Source organism: Pholcus phalangioides, unplaced genomic scaffold (genome assembly GCF_987345545.1).
Source record: "Pholcus phalangioides strain wild (caught in Gottingen) unplaced genomic scaffold, Ppha-v1.0 ptg000017l_1, whole genome shotgun sequence".
Lineage (NCBI taxonomy): Eukaryota > Metazoa > Arthropoda > Arachnida > Araneae > Pholcidae > Pholcus > Pholcus phalangioides.
The window spans coordinates 12,471,215-12,489,969 of NW_028301610.1; the positions used below are offsets into that span (position 1 = coordinate 12,471,215).

General features: G+C 35.5%; 1 protein-coding gene across 2 annotated transcripts; it reads left to right on the plus strand.

Annotated features, from left to right (window-relative positions):
- The first annotated feature begins 784 nt into the window (after window positions 1-784).
- LOC149072398 (transcription cofactor vestigial-like protein 4) lies at window positions 785-17,121 on the plus strand. 2 transcript variants are annotated; one of them, XM_089246409.1, is made up of 5 exons: window positions 786-1,077; window positions 2,507-2,650; window positions 4,819-5,318; window positions 7,068-7,169; window positions 13,984-17,121. In XM_089246409.1, exons 2-5 carry the CDS (start codon window positions 2,508-2,510, stop codon window positions 14,136-14,138), a joined length of 900 nt encoding a protein of 299 aa, XP_089102535.1. In that variant the 5' UTR covers window positions 786-1,077; window position 2,507; the 3' UTR covers window positions 14,139-17,121. The 2 variants fall into 2 exon arrangements, with proteins under 2 accessions (XP_089102536.1, XP_089102535.1); XM_089246410.1 differs by lacking the exon at window positions 2,507-2,650 and having other exon boundaries at window positions 785-1,077.
- Window positions 17,122-18,755: the final 1,634 nt, after the last annotated feature.

Below are 18,755 nucleotides of genomic sequence, written 5' to 3' on the forward strand. Positions count from 1 at the left end.
GCCCTGAAGCAGTAGGATATTTTCGGGGGAAAGGAACGAAGAGTATGGAGAAACTTTCCCTTCCTCCGCTGTATTGTGCGGTATTCATGATGACGGATACTCAAAATTTCGAAAAGAAAAAAAAATACAATTAAAGATAGTAGTTTCGAGGGGAGGGGGGGGGGGGGAACTAGAGACACGTTTCCCTTCCTTGGGGCCTTGCAAAAAAACGAAGGATTTTCAGTGCAATAGGGGAAGAGGGATCCGCAAAATTCTTATAATTTACAATTGCGGCTGGAAGCCTTTTTTCTGAAACTATAGGAAGGTTTTTCATCTTTCCCCGTCCGATTTTTAGACTGTAAAATTCGAACAATATGTTCTACAATAGTGAAAAAACTAATTAGTTATTCGTGGAAATGCTTGAAAAATTAAAGGGTAATGAATGTATTCTCGCGGCCCCCGGCGGTTGAGAAACACTGAGATAGAGCACTCATCCGTAATGCGATGAGACGGTGGTTCGATTCCCTGCAGAAGCAGGTAAATTTTCCTTCCAAAATTCATCTTTGCATTCAGGACCGAATCTTGAATCCTGCGAACTACGCTGCCGCAGAAGGTACCAACAGAAGGGGGGGGGCCCAATTTTTTAGGGGTGCCAATTGAAGGAGAAGGACGATTTTTTATCACCAAAATATTAAAAAACTTTAATCACGGTTACGAACACGTTGTCCTTCACATTGTTATGGTTATACGATGACGTCACGATTCATGCGTTAAAGTTTTCCGTTTTTGTTTTGCGGTCAAAATTCTTCAGCTATAAACCGTATTGGGTTGTGGGGCCCGTAGAGGAGGTGGAATGTTGTCGTGAAATATTTCAGATATTTGGTATTCCACCACAGTTGAGTCATTCCTCTCTTCATTTGACGTTTCTTTATATACCATCCTTCCTGACCATTGTCCATCTCATTATAACTTTTCCATTGCTGTACACACAAAACAATGCATTCTACCCTTCAAAGATAGAATGTAATTTTATAGGATATGGAGTCCCAAAAGAACTATCCATCTTATATTCCATTCAAGTTCTGTTTTTACCTCTAGGTAAGATATCTATTACATTTTGAATCGATTCTCTGATTATTTTGATTACATTTGAATCAATTCTCCGGAATATATTTTATTAAGAAGAAAATTAATTTTATTCATATTATTTTGCATAAGCATGATTTCATCCTACAGTGTATCAGTTTTAATGTTAAATATTAATGTTATTTAAAATGTCCTGACATTTTGCTGTATCTATGTACATATTTAGTTATTTTGATCTTGATACTTGTTCAAAAGACCAAATTCACGAAGCTAAAAACAAGTTAAAATTTTATAAACTATAGAATTCGCTTAATGCTTATATTTAAATTTTTTTGGTTAAATTTTTTAGTGTTTATAGATTATGAGAGCAGTTCAATGTTTAAAGGGTGACAAAATTCAAGAAAAATGTTTGATATTAGTTTATAGTAATTATTATCTTTCAATTAATGATCCAAAAATATGTGAATAAACAGTGAATACTCATTACTGTAAGTGCCTACCCAATTAGTCTTCATGTATAAAATCATTGTGGGGCTCAAATAATCAACAGTAAGTTTGAAAGAATTTTTTTTGAAGCCAAGTGATCTTGACGGCCTTCATCTGTATAGCTTCCTTTTTTCTCAAGGTGTTCCAATTAGGAGCAACGTGTAACAAAATTTTCACCTGTGCTAGTGTTTTCAATGTATAAACTGTGCGGAAAAAAAATCTTGAAAACATGTCAATTTGTGCATGGCATGCATAATATTGTAAAAGGTAATGCAGAGAATTTGGTTATTAAAGCTCTCATCCTGTAAGCTTATATTTCCCCACTTTTGTACACACACATATTTATGAGTGAAAAAAAATAATTGAATTTCAAGTATGTTTAAAAATGGCAAACTCTTCGTGTTGTATGGATAACACTGTTGTGACCTTGATAGACATATATAAAACTACATCAGAGCTTCAATATAATCAAATTTTGAGTTGAAGCAATTTTCTCAAGTTGCGTGTTCAAAGCGCAAAGTCATTTTTTACAAAATTTGCTGGAGCATTTGAAGACTTTTTCTTTCTTATTTTAAAATTTCTTTATTAATTTTATAAAGTTATTTGGGGAAAAATATGGGAAAACATCTAAAACAAGTACCATGCATCTGCTGGGTAAAATTAACAGCTGTGAAAAAACACATATATTTCAATGTCACGAACACATGAAGATAGCTTACAATAAAGGAAGAAACACTATTACAGATTATCAGTGTTCATGTTAAAACCTTGACGTATTTAAAAGCGTACACCTTTTGGGATGCACCTGTCAGACTCATTACATCTAAAAAAAAGTTAAAAGCTACTCACATTTTAAAAATGACAAGCTCAGTTATTTTGTATAAAGCTGGTTTCACGAAAAAACATTACTTTATCATTTTTATTATATATATAATCTTGTTCCATTCTATTGTAGAATGGAGACCCAAGATTGTCATGATCATACATTGAAAGAACTACCGACAAGAGAGCAAAAACTAAAGAGAAATAAAGAAAGACGTAATTCTCTAACATTACCTCCTATTCGACTTAGACTTAAAAGCTGCAATTCACCTCTCCAGTAAGTCATATAATGTAGTAATATATTTCTTACTTTAATCTAGTCAATGCTATTTTGGTTGTGCATTTTTTATTTTGTCTTTCTTTAAGTCACATTTTTAATTTAAAATAGATACACTGCGCTAAAACAGTATATCATTGATTTGTTAACCTTCTCTGCAGCATTTATTAGATGTCTCGCCTTCTTAAAACCCTCTTATTCGGGCAGTGACTGGTCACACAGCTTTGTGAATTCGGCTTCTCCGTAAAAGATGTTTGCCATTCCTCCCAACCTGTCAGATCAACCACCAGTAGTAGGCAAAGTTTGTTTTTGTTTAAAATTTGATAACAGAAGGAGAGAGACTGTTCGAAATAAACCTTCTCCCTTTCCCTTCAGGGTAGTTTAGGGATATGTATACAGTATAAATAATAGAAAAGGTACAGTAAGCTTATATATTCCATATTTCACTCAGTTATTTTGAAATCTCTTAAAGTAGTCGATATATTTCTGTTGACATTTGAAGTCCCAATGAAAATTAAGTCGTATGACTTTTCTATTTTAATAACTAGGTTTCTCAAATCAAAAGACAGTTAATATGTTAGCTCAAGAAAAAACTCTAAAATCTTTTTCCCCAGCCTTTTCCATTTCTAATGACCTCTTTTCATACTGGTAAACATGCTGACCAATGAAAATGACCTGATTGTCCTCAGACTCCAATTTAGTAATCACACATAGAAAATTTAAGGCATAGATCGGAGCTTGAGAAATTCCAGGCGTCAGGTTGATTAATGAAATGGCATTGGCACCATAGGCGGAGATAAAACTTGAAGGGCTAGAAGAAGGCCATGACGATGAAATCTTGGGGTATGAGGATGATTATGTCAATTCATATATATGAATATATAGGCTGTTTCAAAAAGAATCACCTGATTTGAAATGCATATATCACAAAAAATATATATATTGAACATAGACACTTAAGATTAATTTTATATTACATAGCTAACCATAAAGTTTTTACAAACCAAATTAAAGATGGTCAATATGCCCACCTTGGGATGCACTGCATGTATTTATACAGTAGTCAAATTCATCCCAAACTTTTGCGAGCATGTTTGCATCCACTGTGAGTGGATTTCTGTGGACTACATGCAAAACTTTGTAAGATGTGCTCCACATTTTCGTCTGACATGCGGGGGATGGCCAGGGAATTTCTCTTTCTTTACACAGACAACCAGTATGTCAGAATTGTTTATACTATCGCCTAATGCTCTGAGCGGTGGGAAGTTCAACACCAGGGTATTGTAGATGAAAAGCATGATAAACAGTTGTTATGGACTCGCACCTCACAAAGCTTAGAATACAAAACGATTTCTGTTGTGCAGTCGCCATCTTGACAAACACTGAAATGGCAGCTGAAGGAAGAGCATTAACGCTACCTGTTGGCAACTGTGTGAAACTCGAGATTTTCCTCTTTCTACCTATGTACATTATTTGATCAAAACAGATTAAAAGCTGAATAGTTACGATTTTTTTTAATCAGATGACTCTTTTTGAAACACCCTGTACATTGGAATTCTCCACTTCTCGCACCTCTACTCACGATTGCCGCCTAAAATTGTCTATGTATAATGACTAAATTGGTGTCTGAAGACAATGAATAATTTTTTGAATTTATGTAAGTGTTCCTCCTAACATAACGGAAAAGTCAGCAATACCAGGAAAAGCCTATAGGCTTTTAATTGTAATTAATAAGGGCTTAAGCCCTGATTAATCACAATTCATGTTGAAAACATATTTGGTCCTCTCAAATACAAATCTAAGCTTTTTTTTTCTACAAGCAATTATTAGACAGTTTTGTGCAAGAGATTGTATTAATAAAGAAGAGAAAATTTGTTAATTAAAAAACATTCAGTATTGAAATAAGTTCTACAAAATTTAAAAGATATGAGTAGCTTTTTCTTTTGAGCTCATGATTTAAGGCTCAGCTCTGAGTTATTTCTCATTTATCTTTCTTGAACAGTAAATCAAAATTATAAATCAAGGTTTTTCTTTGGAGTAATCTTGATACAAATTCATTTTTAATTTGTCTTCATCAAAATTTTGTGTTTAAACTTCAATTTTCTTTTTAAAACTAAATTATGTATTTCACTGAAATGCAAAAATTTCCAAATTCATTATATTTTCAGTGATGTTGAAATGGACAGAAGTCTGTCAGATCATTCAGTCTCTTCTTCTCCTGAGGGTATGAACCTACAACTTTCTTCATCTTCTGCCTTCAGCTGCTATAATAAGTACTCAACTAGACTTGCACAATCAGTATCTCCTCCTCCATTTAATACAGAAGCTAGCAATTCATCCAATCATTGCTACGAAGAAGATACTGGTGAAGACAGTGAGCAGCCTCTTGACATGAGTACAAAACGCTCAAATAACACCTTTAATAATGGAGCTCAAAGTTTTGAGCCTCAGCAGCAGCAGCGTCCTTCTGTGATAACTTGTGCATCTGCATTGTTGAGGACACAGTGCAATCTTGCAGACATCAGTCACCATGTCTGCAATTCAAATATTGTAGATAACAGTGAAGATGACTTGCATGTCAATGTGAATAGTGATAGTGAGAGCAACAGAAGTGACTGCTCAAACAATGAGATTTTAAGACCTGGGCACAGACGGGAAGTTGTGTCTGGTAAGTTTTTTTACTTTGACAAGCTATTTGTTTCCATATTATTAAAAACCTTTTCTTTTTGTACTTTATTGATTCTCCGATATCATGTGCTCACTAAAATTTGGAAAAAGCTACTGTTATAGTTTTACCAGCATAGTGGACTGAAGCTAGTGTTAATATTTTTGCTATCTGGAAAAAAAAGGAGGGGGGGGGGAAACCCTGTCCCACATAAAAGAAATGGCAAGGTTACCTGACCTGAAGAGTAGCAACTTAGTGTCCCATTTTCACTGATTCTATAAAAAATATATTTGCAGTAAAGGGCTAAATAGTACACCTTAGTTCATGATCACCTTTTTGTGCTTAAATTTTTCATGGTGTGACAAAAATTATTAAATTTAGTAAAAAATTACAATTTTTTTAAATTTGATCATTAAAATAACATCATTGGTTTTTTAAAGTCAATTTTCTTTTTATTATGCTCAAATATTTGTACACTGGAATTGTCACACTATTTTGGTTTTCAAACAAAGTGTTGTATTTGAGCAAAAAAGACTGCTTGTATCAGTGAAAAAAACCACAAAACAAAATGACCTACCTTTCCTTCTAAAACACTGAAATATTAATTGAAATTATTTATTTTAAAAATTTAAATTTCCTTTGATAGTGTATATTTCATTACAACAAGCAATGTTGTTTCCTTTTTTTTTTTACAAGTTATTGATGCAAATTCTATTTAACATAAATTATAACTATAACAATTTTTTGACACTCCTTTTCATCACTATAAAGGTGTAAACTGTCTTAACCTTGGCCTTTCTCTTCTTCACATTAATGATTTTCTAGGTAGCATTACACTTCTTTTAATTTGATTTGTAAATCTCTTTCCTAGACAATTATTTATAAATCTCAAATTTTTATTTTGTTTCAAAGAGACATTATTAGTCTAATGCTGACTAATGAAGATGTACAGGGCAGCCATAATTATACTGACACTATTCAAAGTTATTTTTTATCTAAAAACCAAAATAGCATGAAATTTTGTATGGGGAACTAATAAAGATACAGGAAGGATTCTGTGGGGGGAAAAAATTATAAAATTTCCAAATGAAAAAGAATATGTAGCTCTTCACAATTCTTGAAATGAGCAGAAAAATTAATTATACAGTGTAAAATCAAAGGGAAACATCACCTTTTATTCACGACTTTGAAGTTCATGTTCTATTTTCGGACATGCCAACATTGGCTTAATGCTTGTGTCAATAGTGTTGAATGTGTTTAGCTTTGCTGTGTGTGTGTGTGTGTGTGGGGGGGGGGGGGGTTCCCCAAAGACAACATAATCATAGTACAATAAAAAATAATAAATCCATTCTAGTTCCATTTAGTTCTAAATCCATTAACAGCAGCGAAAATAAAATAATTGGTGACATAGTAACACCAGCTGAGGTAACCTAATTGAACTGAAGTAATGATCAGAATGTCTGTTTCCGTCTTCATCAGGCCCATAGCTAGAAATTTCATTTATAGGGGGACCACTCTCATTTCAGAGGAGGGGGAAACCAAAGTGCTAGAGCAATAGATTTTACCATCTTTTCTCCTTTTTTCAGTCATTTTCTCATATTTTGAGGGGAGGGGCAGACCCCCAAGTCCCCCCCCCCCCACTACAGCCTTTTCCTTCATACTATTATGAATACTAATTTTATGCATGTGTGTAATTAATATCACTCATATTGTTTATTTTTTTGAATTTTCACATACTCCCCCCCCCCCCAGGCTCATGTGATCCTGTGATAGATGAACATTTCCGCCGCTCTTTGGGTAAAGATTATCAACAAATTTTTTCAAAGTCATCGGCAAATAGTGTCTCCATTACTGGTAAGTTATATTTCAATTTTTTTTATGAATTAATTAAGTGTCCCTTTAGGTTTTCATTCTGTTGAAGTATGAGGTATAGATAATTTCATTAAATTTTATTGTAATCACTTATTTTTAGTTATACAAACCACACAAATATAAACTGAAGAGCCAAAAAAAACTGGTACAGGCATGCGTATGCAAATAAAGAGATATGGAATCAATACATAGCATCTCCGAGGTAGCGATGAAATTTGGATTTTCACGTACGACCATTTCACGAGTGTACCGTGAATATCGGGAATCCGTTAAAAAAATTAAATCTACGACATCGCTGCGGACCGGAAAAAGGTCATGCAAGAACGGGACGGACGAGAATCATTAAACGTGACAGACGTGCAACCCTTCCGCAAATTGCTGCAGATTTCAATGCTGGGCCATCAACAAGTGTCAGCGTGCGAACCATTCAATGAAACATCATCGATATGGGCTTTTGGAGCCGAAGGCCCACTCGTGTACCCTTGATGACTGCACGACACAAAGCTTTACGCCTCGTCTGGTTCCGACAACACTGACATTGGACTGTTGAGGACTGGAAACAAGTTGCCTGGTCTGACGAGTCTCGGTTCCAATTGCTTTGAGCTGATGGACGTGTACGGGTATGGAGACAACCCCATGAATTCATGGACCCTACATGTCAACGGAAGACTGTTCAAGCTGGTGGAGGCTCTATGATGGTATGAGGCGTGTGCAGTTGGCGTGATATGGGACCCCTGATACGTCTAGATATGACTCTGACAGGTATGTAAGCATCCTGTCTGATCACCTGCACCCATTCATGTCCATTGTGCATTCCGACGGACTTGGACAACTTCAGCAGGACAATGCGACACCCTACACGTCCAGAATTGCTACAAAGTGGCTCCAGGAACACTCTTCTGACTTTAGACACTTCCGCTGGCCACCAAAATCCCCAGACATGAACATTATTGAACATATCTGGGATGCCTTGCAACGTGCTGTTCAGAAGAGATCTCCTCAACCCCAACTCTGAGTCTGAAGATATAAATTTTATGGAGCTGAATGTCTTATGTATGAGGCAATTTCACCAGACTGAAATGAAAAAAAATTTTTTTACATTGGCCGTGGAAAAAGTTAATAGTTAGTAGTAATGAGCTAATTACATGTATTGCCTTTAGTTACTTAAACAGCAAAATTTCTATTTGACATAATTAAAGCAAACCTACAGTGGTAAATAAAAATTTCTGAATGATCAAATATTCACTAATTCAAAAGGCTAATATTGTTTATATTAGTTATAATCAGACATGCAGTAAACAGACATATAGACATTTGGTCATCCATTGTCTTTTAGATATATCATCACAAAGTTTTTCCGCACTGAATTATTTGTGATGAGTCTCAATGTTCTTGCTGCCTCAACCAATTCTTCAAAAGCATCATTGTTGCTTATTTACATTTGGGAAGTCCCTCGTCCTCCATTGGTAGTTGAAGTTTGGTGATAATTATCTCATCACTATATAAAAAATTTATTGCTTAGTAGAATAGATGTCAGTTAAAAGAGTGTTTTGGATAATCAAGGCTCTACTGTATACACGGAACTTTCATCTTTTTTTTGATTTTTCCACCATGAACTGTTTCAATCGATATTGCATCATTAAGGTACTAGTACGCATTGGTTGAGTATCGACAGGCTATTTATTAATCCTTAAACTGCTCCCGTTGTCAGGCCCGTCATTTGGGGGGGGGGCGGGGGGGGCAATAGCCCCCCCCGCCCCCCCCAAATGATGGGTTTGAAATGACCCCGGCTTTTGAAATTACACTAAAAATGGTATGTATATACAAATTTATTTTGTATCCGAAACCATTGTCTCTCTCTCAGGAAATTACCGAAGGATTATCTGTCACGTCGGTGCGCTATTTTGTGTCTTTCTTTGTTCTCGTGAGTTTTACTTAGTGTTTTTTATTTTTGGGTCATATTCTGCTGTTTTCTTTTTTTCTAGCAAATCTTTAGATTTGCGATATAAGTGTTTTTTTTTTAATTTATTGCTCTCAATTTTTTAAATTTTCGTTCGATTTAAATTTTTTCTCTCATTCATTTTCAGTGTACTTTCGCCAGGTTGGTGATCATTGCTTTTTGTCAATAATTAATTTTTTACGCCATTTTTCGTGTTCTTTCCTCGTTTTTTGATATATTTTCGTGAGTTTTTGAGCATTAGTGTTAGCAAACATTTTCATGGGTATTCCTAGTAATTTTTTGGTTTTTTTTTTCATTTTGGGTCCTATTGTTTTACGTTAGTGAACAGATATACACTGCTCAAAAAAATTAGGGGAGCAAGCAAAAAAGTGAAGAAAACCGTGCAAGACAGCCACGTATTGGCATACAATGGATAGTACACGCGTATCAATGCGCAATACAGAAAAAGGACATAAAAAATTTGGAATTAAGCTTTAATTCTTTGAAAATATGGAAAAAACATGAAAAGATGATTTAGGGCAACAATTTGGTTACATGTAAACGATAAAAAAAAGTACTGTTTAGACATGATGCATGAGTTTTAATAGAACTTGTGGTCTCCTCGAACAGCTAAGACTGCTGCACACCTGTTTGCCATGGATGCGATGAGGTTATCGATCAGACTTTGGGGAATACTGTTCCACTCCTCAAGAAGTGCAATCTGCAAGTCTCGGACAGTAACAGGCGACCTTGGTCGCGCAGCAATGCGTCGTCCGAGCATGTCCCAAACATGCCCGATTGGATTCAGATCAGGAGAGCACGCTGGCCATTCCATACACTGTATTGTTTCAGCTTCAAGCATGTTCTTCACCAGACGAGCTTTATGCGGTCGGGCCTTATCCTGGAAAACAAAGGAATCTCCAATGGCTCCAGCGTAAGGGATGACATGAGGTCGCAGTATCTCGTCTGCATACCTTCGGGCCGTCAAAGTGCCATTCCGAATGATATGCAGGTCTGTACGTCCGCCTATGCTGATTCCACCCCATACCATCCAACCAGCTCGTCTGTATTGTGACCTTTCACGAACAAATGCAGGGTTATTTCGAGTGCCCCTGTCCCTCCGTACCAGAACATGTCGGGTGTCACACTCCAGACTGAATCGGGACTTGTCTGTAAACAGCACTTGGCTCCAATCATGTTGCTCCCAATCTCGATGTTCAGCAGCTCATCTTCTTCGGGCCGCACTGTGGCGTGGGGTCAACGGAATGCAGACCATTGGCCTACGTGCATAGAGCCCTCCCTCATGAAGCCGATTACGTACTGTTTGGCTGGACACCCTTCGCCCTGTTGCCAAGAGCAACCGTCTTTGCAGCTGCGTAGCATTCTCTGTTCTGTTTCGACGGGCTGTTAACCGTATATACGGGTCATCAGTTGCTGTAGTGGTGCGTGGCCGACCTTGCCCTGGTCGACGTCTAACATTTCCTGTTTCTTGGAATAGATTCCACAGCCTTGCAACAACACTTCTAGCGACTCCAACAGCGTCCGCGACACTACGTTGTGTTTGCCCGGATTCCAGTCTGCCTATAACACGCCATGCCATGGATTCCGGTAAATCACGTTGTTGAGACATCCTCAAGTCACCTTGTCTCAAAAAAAAAATACTGTGCAATCGAATTTCACAGTTACGGCAGTAAAACAGACGTTTCTGCAATATCCCGATTTCTGCCCTTATCTCCTTTTTCTGGTTTTTGACGTCATGAACTTTGATTTGCATATGAAGTTTTCTTCTTCCGTTTCCTGCTAGGCTTTAAATTATGGATGATTCATTTTATGTTACTTGATCGGTATATATCTTTGCGTAATTTTGTTAAAACCATGTGCTCCCCTAATTGTTTTGAGCAGTGTAGTTAGCTAGTTTTAATAACTATAAATTGTACTTTGTAGCTTAGTACTTTTTTAGAGTGTGTTGTATTCTTTTATTATATATTTTCTTCGTGATTTTGTGTTGAGCATTCTATTTCACTTAATTTTTTTGTACAATCTCCTACGTATATTTCGCATTGTAATGTATTTTACATTTCTCTTTTAATTTCTTGTTAACGTTTCTCTTTTTCCTATTTTTAACTATTATCTAGTTTAGCAGTAGTGTTAGTATACCTCGACTAGTGTTGTGTAGAGCTTGCGACGGGAGATTTCCCTGGTCTAGGGGTATAGTATCTGATAGTTTCAATTGTAAAGGGTGCTTGGATTAGGCAAGGTTAGAACTCGAGGTCGAAGCGTTGCAGGAAAAAGTCAGGGTTCTAAACGGCCTGGTTATAACGGAGCCACTTGTCGATGAAGAAGCAATCTCCACGAACAACGACAGTTTAGAGGGCGAATGGGTGGTCGTGGATGAAGTAGAGAGGAATAGTGATAAGGGTTTAATCATCGGATTCTATGGTTAGGTAACTTGGGAACAGAGTGTAGGGATTTTCGGGGTTTCGAGCGCTGTTGTCTTCCTGGGGGGAAGATTGGCAACATTCGGGACATTTTTCATCTCCAAAAGTTGCTCTTGCGGGTGATTCTGTGGGTGTGAACGAATTAGGTAGGAGCGAATATTAGTGAGTCTCTATCACAGTACCGGGATTTACTATTATCCGCTAGGGAGGGGGTTCAGATGTGGCAGTGATTCCATTGCTGCCAAGGGGTAGTAGGGGGTATAGGAGTAGGATCCACCAATTCAATATAGGCCTGAAGGACACTTGCTCCTCACTTGGGGTCACGTTCTTGGAGCTTCCCGCATTTACAGATTGGTGGCTTCGTTTGGATGGGATCCATCGAAATAAGAGGGGGGTGGTCTGGGAGGTTTACGATAGTCTTAGGTTTTTTTAAGTCTGTCTTTTACTCCCAGATCACTTAGTCGGGAATGCGAGTTGGTTAGTGATAATGATAACAGTACTGACCCACCTCTGACTTGGATGACTTCTCGATTGATACTAAATCACTGGGCAAATTAAAATGTGTGCTAATTAATGCCAGGAGCTTGGGTAATAAGAATGATTTTTTAGAAACTATGATGGTTGTGGAGGGCCTGGATCTTATAGCCATTACTGAATCTTGGGCAAATGATGGGGATGAATCTTACACATGGGTTCATGAAGTGGAAGTCATGTGTAACTAACCACCTTTGCTTCTATGATCTATGATGATTAAAGCTTTGGGTAAGAGCAAAAATGAAGATGTTGTTTACCTTCATTTCCAGAAGGCATTCGATCGGACAACTTGCTGAATTGGATAGAATCATGGTTAAGAGATAGGTCTCAACAAGTTATGGTGAACGAGGAATTCTCTGGTTGGACAGGCGTCACAAGTGGAGATCCTCAAGGAAGTGTCCTTGGTCCCATACTTTTGTCACTTTTTGTCGATAAACTTGATCAGGGTATCAATGGGATTGTTAGCAAATTCGCAGATGATGTGAAGCTAATGGGGGGTAATCGGGAATCATCGTGATAGGGAGTTGATGCAGACCAACTTAAACAGGATTGCAGCATGGGCAAATGAATGGAGCATGACGTTTAGCATTGATAAGTGCATGGTTGCTCATTTTGATTCGAACAACCCACGGTTCTCTTACAAGTTGAATGGTGTCACTATACCAGATGCAACTAGTGTCACCGATTTGGGAATTCTCATTGACGAGCGGCTTAGGTTTTCTGAACATTGTTCATCGGTGGTCAAAAAAGCAAATAGAATGCTTGGTTGGATTTTCAAAAAGGTGTCTTTGTGTTCTCCTAAAGTCATTCTTCGGCTTTTTCGAGGCTTAGTTCGTCCTGGACTGGAGTATGCTATAAAGTTTTGGAGACCATACCTATAGAGGGACATAGACTTGGTTGAACGGGTGCAGAGAAGAGCTACGTGTGTCCTTATTGGCACATGGGGATTGAGTTATGAAGAGAGACTTCATTTTTTAAATACTCGTATGTTTACATTGGATGAGCGCAGGTGTCAGGGAGATATGATCGAAGTGTTCAAAATTTTCAACGCGATGGATAGGATGGACCATGAACTTTTAGTACACTGCCAATCGACTGCTTTTACAAGGGGACACCAGTATCGATTGGTAAGGGGCAATGCAAGGTTATGATGTCACAGGGAATTTTTCCTCTAATAGGGTTGTTAATAAATGGAATAGCTTACCCCCGGAGGTAGTAAATTGTAACACAATTGGCACGTTTAAAAAGAAATACGATAAACATGTTGGGGTAAATCGAGAGGCTATCCATACTTAGAATTAGACAACCATAAATACATTATGGGCATTGTATAGTATTTTATCATGTGTATACATTGTTTATAATTTTTATTAATTGCATTTTTAATTGGGTTTCTGTATTTTTGAAATATATGACATCCATACCTATTATGGGCATCTTTTTCCCAGCCACCTCGTTGGGCATTTTGGCTGTTGTGGCGTTGTATTTGTATATATATATACACATACATTGAGTACATGTGCTTTGCCCCCCCCCCCCCCGGAAAAAGTTGAAATGACGGCCCTGCCCAGGTGAGCATAGCAGCTTGCTGAATCACTTTCTGATGATTTGTGATTCACAGGAAAAATGTTTTTCATTGCACATAACAGAAAAGTATATTTCTGACTTGTGCAGTTATAGGATTAGAGAGCAACAGGTTCACCACTTAATTTCAGATGTAGTTTCAAAAATCTGATGCATCTCAAATTCTCTTGATGTAGTTTCAGTCTGATTTTATTTTACTTTTTTATCTAGTGCTAGTATGTGAATTTTGTTTTTAAATAAGTGGTATATTATTGTAACATTTTAAATCTTGACTATAATATTGACACTATAATTTTTTTAGTGGATGATCATTTTGCTAAAGCACTGGGAGACACATGGCTCCAATTGCAACAGTCTTCTAAAGCAATGGGTCCAGGTGATGCTCAACAACCTGCTTCTAATGGCCTTTGCTCAAAACAGTTTATACAACATTCACATCAGATTGTTTCTACGTAGAAGAATATGTTAATTGTGTATATTTGTGAATGTTTTTTCCTGCTCATTAGGGAATTATATTTCCGCATTTGTTTGTGAACTGTGATTTTTTTTTTTTATTATGTGTGTGATTCAAGGTCTGTATTTATACATGTTTTAATTTTGCTCCTTTCTTAGAGAGCGAATTCTACTTGGCTTCTTTTATTGGATTTTGTAGATTCTGCGCCTTTTATAATCAGTAGACTGCGTATGGTAATAGATAAAATCTAAGGCCAGAAGTCGCTAACTTTTTAGTAATTTGTGCAATTTTAACAGGCTATTGATCTCAGAGACAAGTGTACAGGTGAAGTTTATTCTATTGGAAGGAAAAGATATATAATGAGAGATATTTACAATTCTCACAACAATGTGTTTTTTTATTGGTGTGGTCCTTTATTCTTTGATATTAAAATAAAATTAAATGAATGAATCTTGTAAAAATTTAATATTTTGCATAGCAAAAGAATGAATGTGTTATTACATTTTAAGTAAAATATATATATATTTTTTTTTACATAACTTTATGTATTCTGATTCACTTCATCCTGTGATACAATGAATGTTGAAGGATAGAGACAATATTTTTTAAATAAATCACTTAATATCCACCATGCAAGAGTGACATAAACATGAGGACTGACAAATACACCCATGCCTAAGTCACACTCGAAGAGCTTCAAAATCAAAACATTCTAGCATATGCCGAATTTATATAAAAGCTTGTCTGAACCAGTGGTGCTCACAAGCAGATATATTTGTTTACTTTGCTAGCCCTATTTAGTTTCTCAGAAACGCTGAAAATAATGGGTTTTTTTTCAATTTTCTCAAAGAAAAAAATTAAGTGGTTAAGCATTTTCTTTGTGTTGAAGTTGATTATAATACATAAGGTAAATGCAATGGTAGTGAGCCGCTTGAGAACAATTTAATTCATATTTAAAACTTATGTACACTTAGTCTATGTACCAGTAGTGTGGGCCCACCAATAATGGGCTATCCAAAAATTGAAAAAGTCCAAAAATGTTTATACTTTACCACCTTATTATTAACATAACTGTAAAAGAAAAAAAAACATTAAGGGGAAAAATAGCGCTTGCCATTGAAAACTATTAGTTCCAACTCTTATACCAGTGCTTTTTCCATCGAAAAGTAAACAAGATGGTAAACTTATTTTAGCTGTGGTTATATGATGCAATAATATGTGGAAATGTTATGTGAAACACATTTTCTACTTCTGTTATTCCTTATTGATCTCAAACTTGAACATATATCATTTTCCCCCTTTCATTCCCTGATCCATACATAAATGCAATTTTAAACACTTTTTTGAGTTTAATGATCTAAAAGTGACATAAAATCACTGAAGATGCTTCCATTTTTCTTTTGACTTTTCTTTATTTTCACTCTTGATTTTGTCTGCTTCAAAAACTTAAGTGTTTTTTATTCTTTTTCTAAAATACTGAAACATTTGAGAAGTTGTCACTGTAGAAATTATGGCTCATTTCTTTGGTCCTACTAAGAGCACTTTATAGAGAAAAAGGTATGTTACACGCCCAGCAATAGCATTAAGATTGTTTGCAAAAGACATTTCTCTAGCATGATTGATGATTGCAATAAGGCGATATGACCTGCTATTGGAGCAATTAAAAAATTATTGACCCCAAAGTGGGACACCCGTAAAACTTTATGCACCATCAATTTCATGCCTTTAAACCCCAGGGGATAAAATATTCAGGATGTACTCACATGAAATAATGACACTTTAAGGCAAAATGAAATGTACTGTGGATAGGAAAAAATATTCAATATTTGGTTTCAATTCACTTTCCATAAAATTCATCCAGCTTCAACACGCACTAAAAACTAAAACAATGTGGCTTGCTACATAGTAGAAAAGAGTTAAACTATTTAGATTTTTTCTTATATTTAATGTTTAAAATTTTTTTTTTCAACTTTTAAAACAAGTGGCCCACTACTGGTGTACTAACCTTAATAATGTTGTTTAAAAATGTAAGTTTTTTCAAGGTCATGTTATGCCCTTAATTTATATCATTAAAAATGAAATTAAAAGGTTTTTTTACTGAATATTTTAGTCGATGCATACTACTAACTCCTCTGTTGTTTGGCAGAAATTTGAATTCTTTTTTAAAGAAAGTTTATCTATTGCTTTGTTTATGTATTCAATAAAGTATGAAATTGATAATTATTTTTTTAAATCAAATTCAAAAATATAAGGATGAAGTGGGGTTTTTTTTTTAGAATGGAATTTTGGAATGTTTTCATTGTAATTTTCTTATCTAATATTTATGTCATATCAATAAATCTTAATGAACAATTTTCTATCACAATATTCATTTATTTTTTGAAGAATGTGCAAAAAAATATACATATAAAATTCATCAGATGATTGAAATGTCAATAAATTTTATTAATTAAAATAAATTTTTTTTTTTTAGTTTAGTCAGTCTGCTGGTTAAAAAAAGTGTTACCACACTGTTGATTATATTCTTAGGAAGAAATTAGTGAATTCTCTCAATGTCATCTCCTGTATGTGATTGAATATTTCCATCTATAGATTGATTTTTATTGGAATTGATGTTTGCTTAGAAAATCTCAATTTAAATTCATGTATGTTCATTTAACATATTTAAACACAAAATATTTTTCTCTGAACATCTCATTTATTTTCTTATGTAATTTGGCCACAGGAAAGAAATGTATTTTAGCTTATCAGTTATATTACAAACTGTGTAAGAAATTGGTTTTAAGTGTAGTAGCTTTTGTACATAAAACTATGTTTGCGATTATTAGTTTCCTCTTTCAAGATTTATAAATTATATGCTTTAATAGTTGGCATTAAGTGTATAAAAAAGACTTGTATTTGTAAGAAGGTAAAATTTGTTTCTTCTACTCATCTAGTTGGGGCAAAGATTCCTCATTTTGTTGATTAAAATACTTGATAAATTAAGCATCGTATGTTTAGTGTTTATTCTTGTGATTTGAATATTTCATTTCATAATACTTGAGTTGGTGTTGACAGAAGGAATATTTTTCAAAAGTGCAGAATTAGGATATGTCAAGCAGAGGAGATTTTGAGAGCATTGCCACAAGATAGCTTCTGTCATCTTCCAAGAAAGGCAGACATACTGGACAAAGTGCTTAATAGGGCCATTAAAAAACCACATAAAAGTAGGGGATCTTAACTAATGTAGTTTGTGAGAAATTAAACCATTTTCTCATTTTTTTAATATGCTGTCATGTAGCATTTTAACTTCTCACCTCTGTGATGGTCAGTGACGGAATTGTATTGCGGGTCCCAGGTTCAAACAGAGTGCCACGGTGGTCACCTGAAGTTGGTTTTCTGTAGTTTCTCTCCGACTTTGAGGTGTTAATGCAAGCTGATCTCCGCCATTAAAAAGTCTTGCCGCAGAAAGCAACTGGCCTACAACGGTACAAATATTCAATCACTACACTCACAGATGGCAGCACTGAAAATTCAAAACACAACACTGGATATGCATTTAGACTGTTAGTTGCCTACGCACACTTCCAGCACAACTCAATCAGTATGTTGCCCATGGGGCGATAGATCAGAGCTGTGCTTAGTTGAATGAATGAATTTCAACTTAAGAACTGCTGTGGAGGAGTAGAATTGTTTGTTCAGCTCTAAATCTTATTGAAGGGAATAAGATGTAAGGTCAGGGATGGATGTAATGGAGATAAGGTGTTTTGTTTGGCCAAATACTTACTGGGTGGGAGAAACATCGAGATGGGAGTTTGCAGAGCATGGGTAAAAATGCATACAAATTTAGGTTTACAATGGTCATTTAAAATTGTCCAGAGAGAACTCTGCATGCAATAGTTTTATTTTATTCATCGGCAAAGGTTTGAAAAAAAGTGGTGACAATTAAAATAATGGTTCCAGCATGTCTTTCAAGTGTTGGTCCATTAACATAAAAAATCTAACAATTGGTTTGTTTATTTCTGTTTTTGGCATCTGGCAACAAATTATTAGTTAAGTATTTAGATTCAGAGTTTTGGTAACAGTACAAAAAACGGCTGTTCAAGTTTAATGAGAGTCTTACTGCAGTGTTGAGTGGGTTGAACACATTGTCAGAATGCACACAGGCGATATAAAAGGTGATTTCTTCCAGTAAAATGAGTCTCCAGCTGTTATATTTGCCAACTTATAGCCTAGATATGTATACATAAGGAACTATATTATTGTCAACTGGATGCATTCAAATTAAATCAGAAAAAAAAATGAGAAAATTTATAAGTGAATCAATAACACTCGCTCTGCAAGCTGTTGTTATTGTCACCTTGATGCAGCTGAACTGCATTTGGATTAAATCAAAAAATTGAAAGCATTTTTTAGTGAATCAATAAATGAAAATTTATTGTGCAGTCTTGCCACATTCGCTGTTTGGAAATGATCCCTGTGCATCTGGTGATTGGTGGTGATATAACGAATCACATTTAACCTGTGCAAAGGTTAAAAAAAATTTAATTTTATAAAAATTAAATATAAGTTTAAGATCATACATTAAAAAACAGATGGTAATGAGGAAAAAGAAATCTCAGCCAGGTTTGAGGAATCGA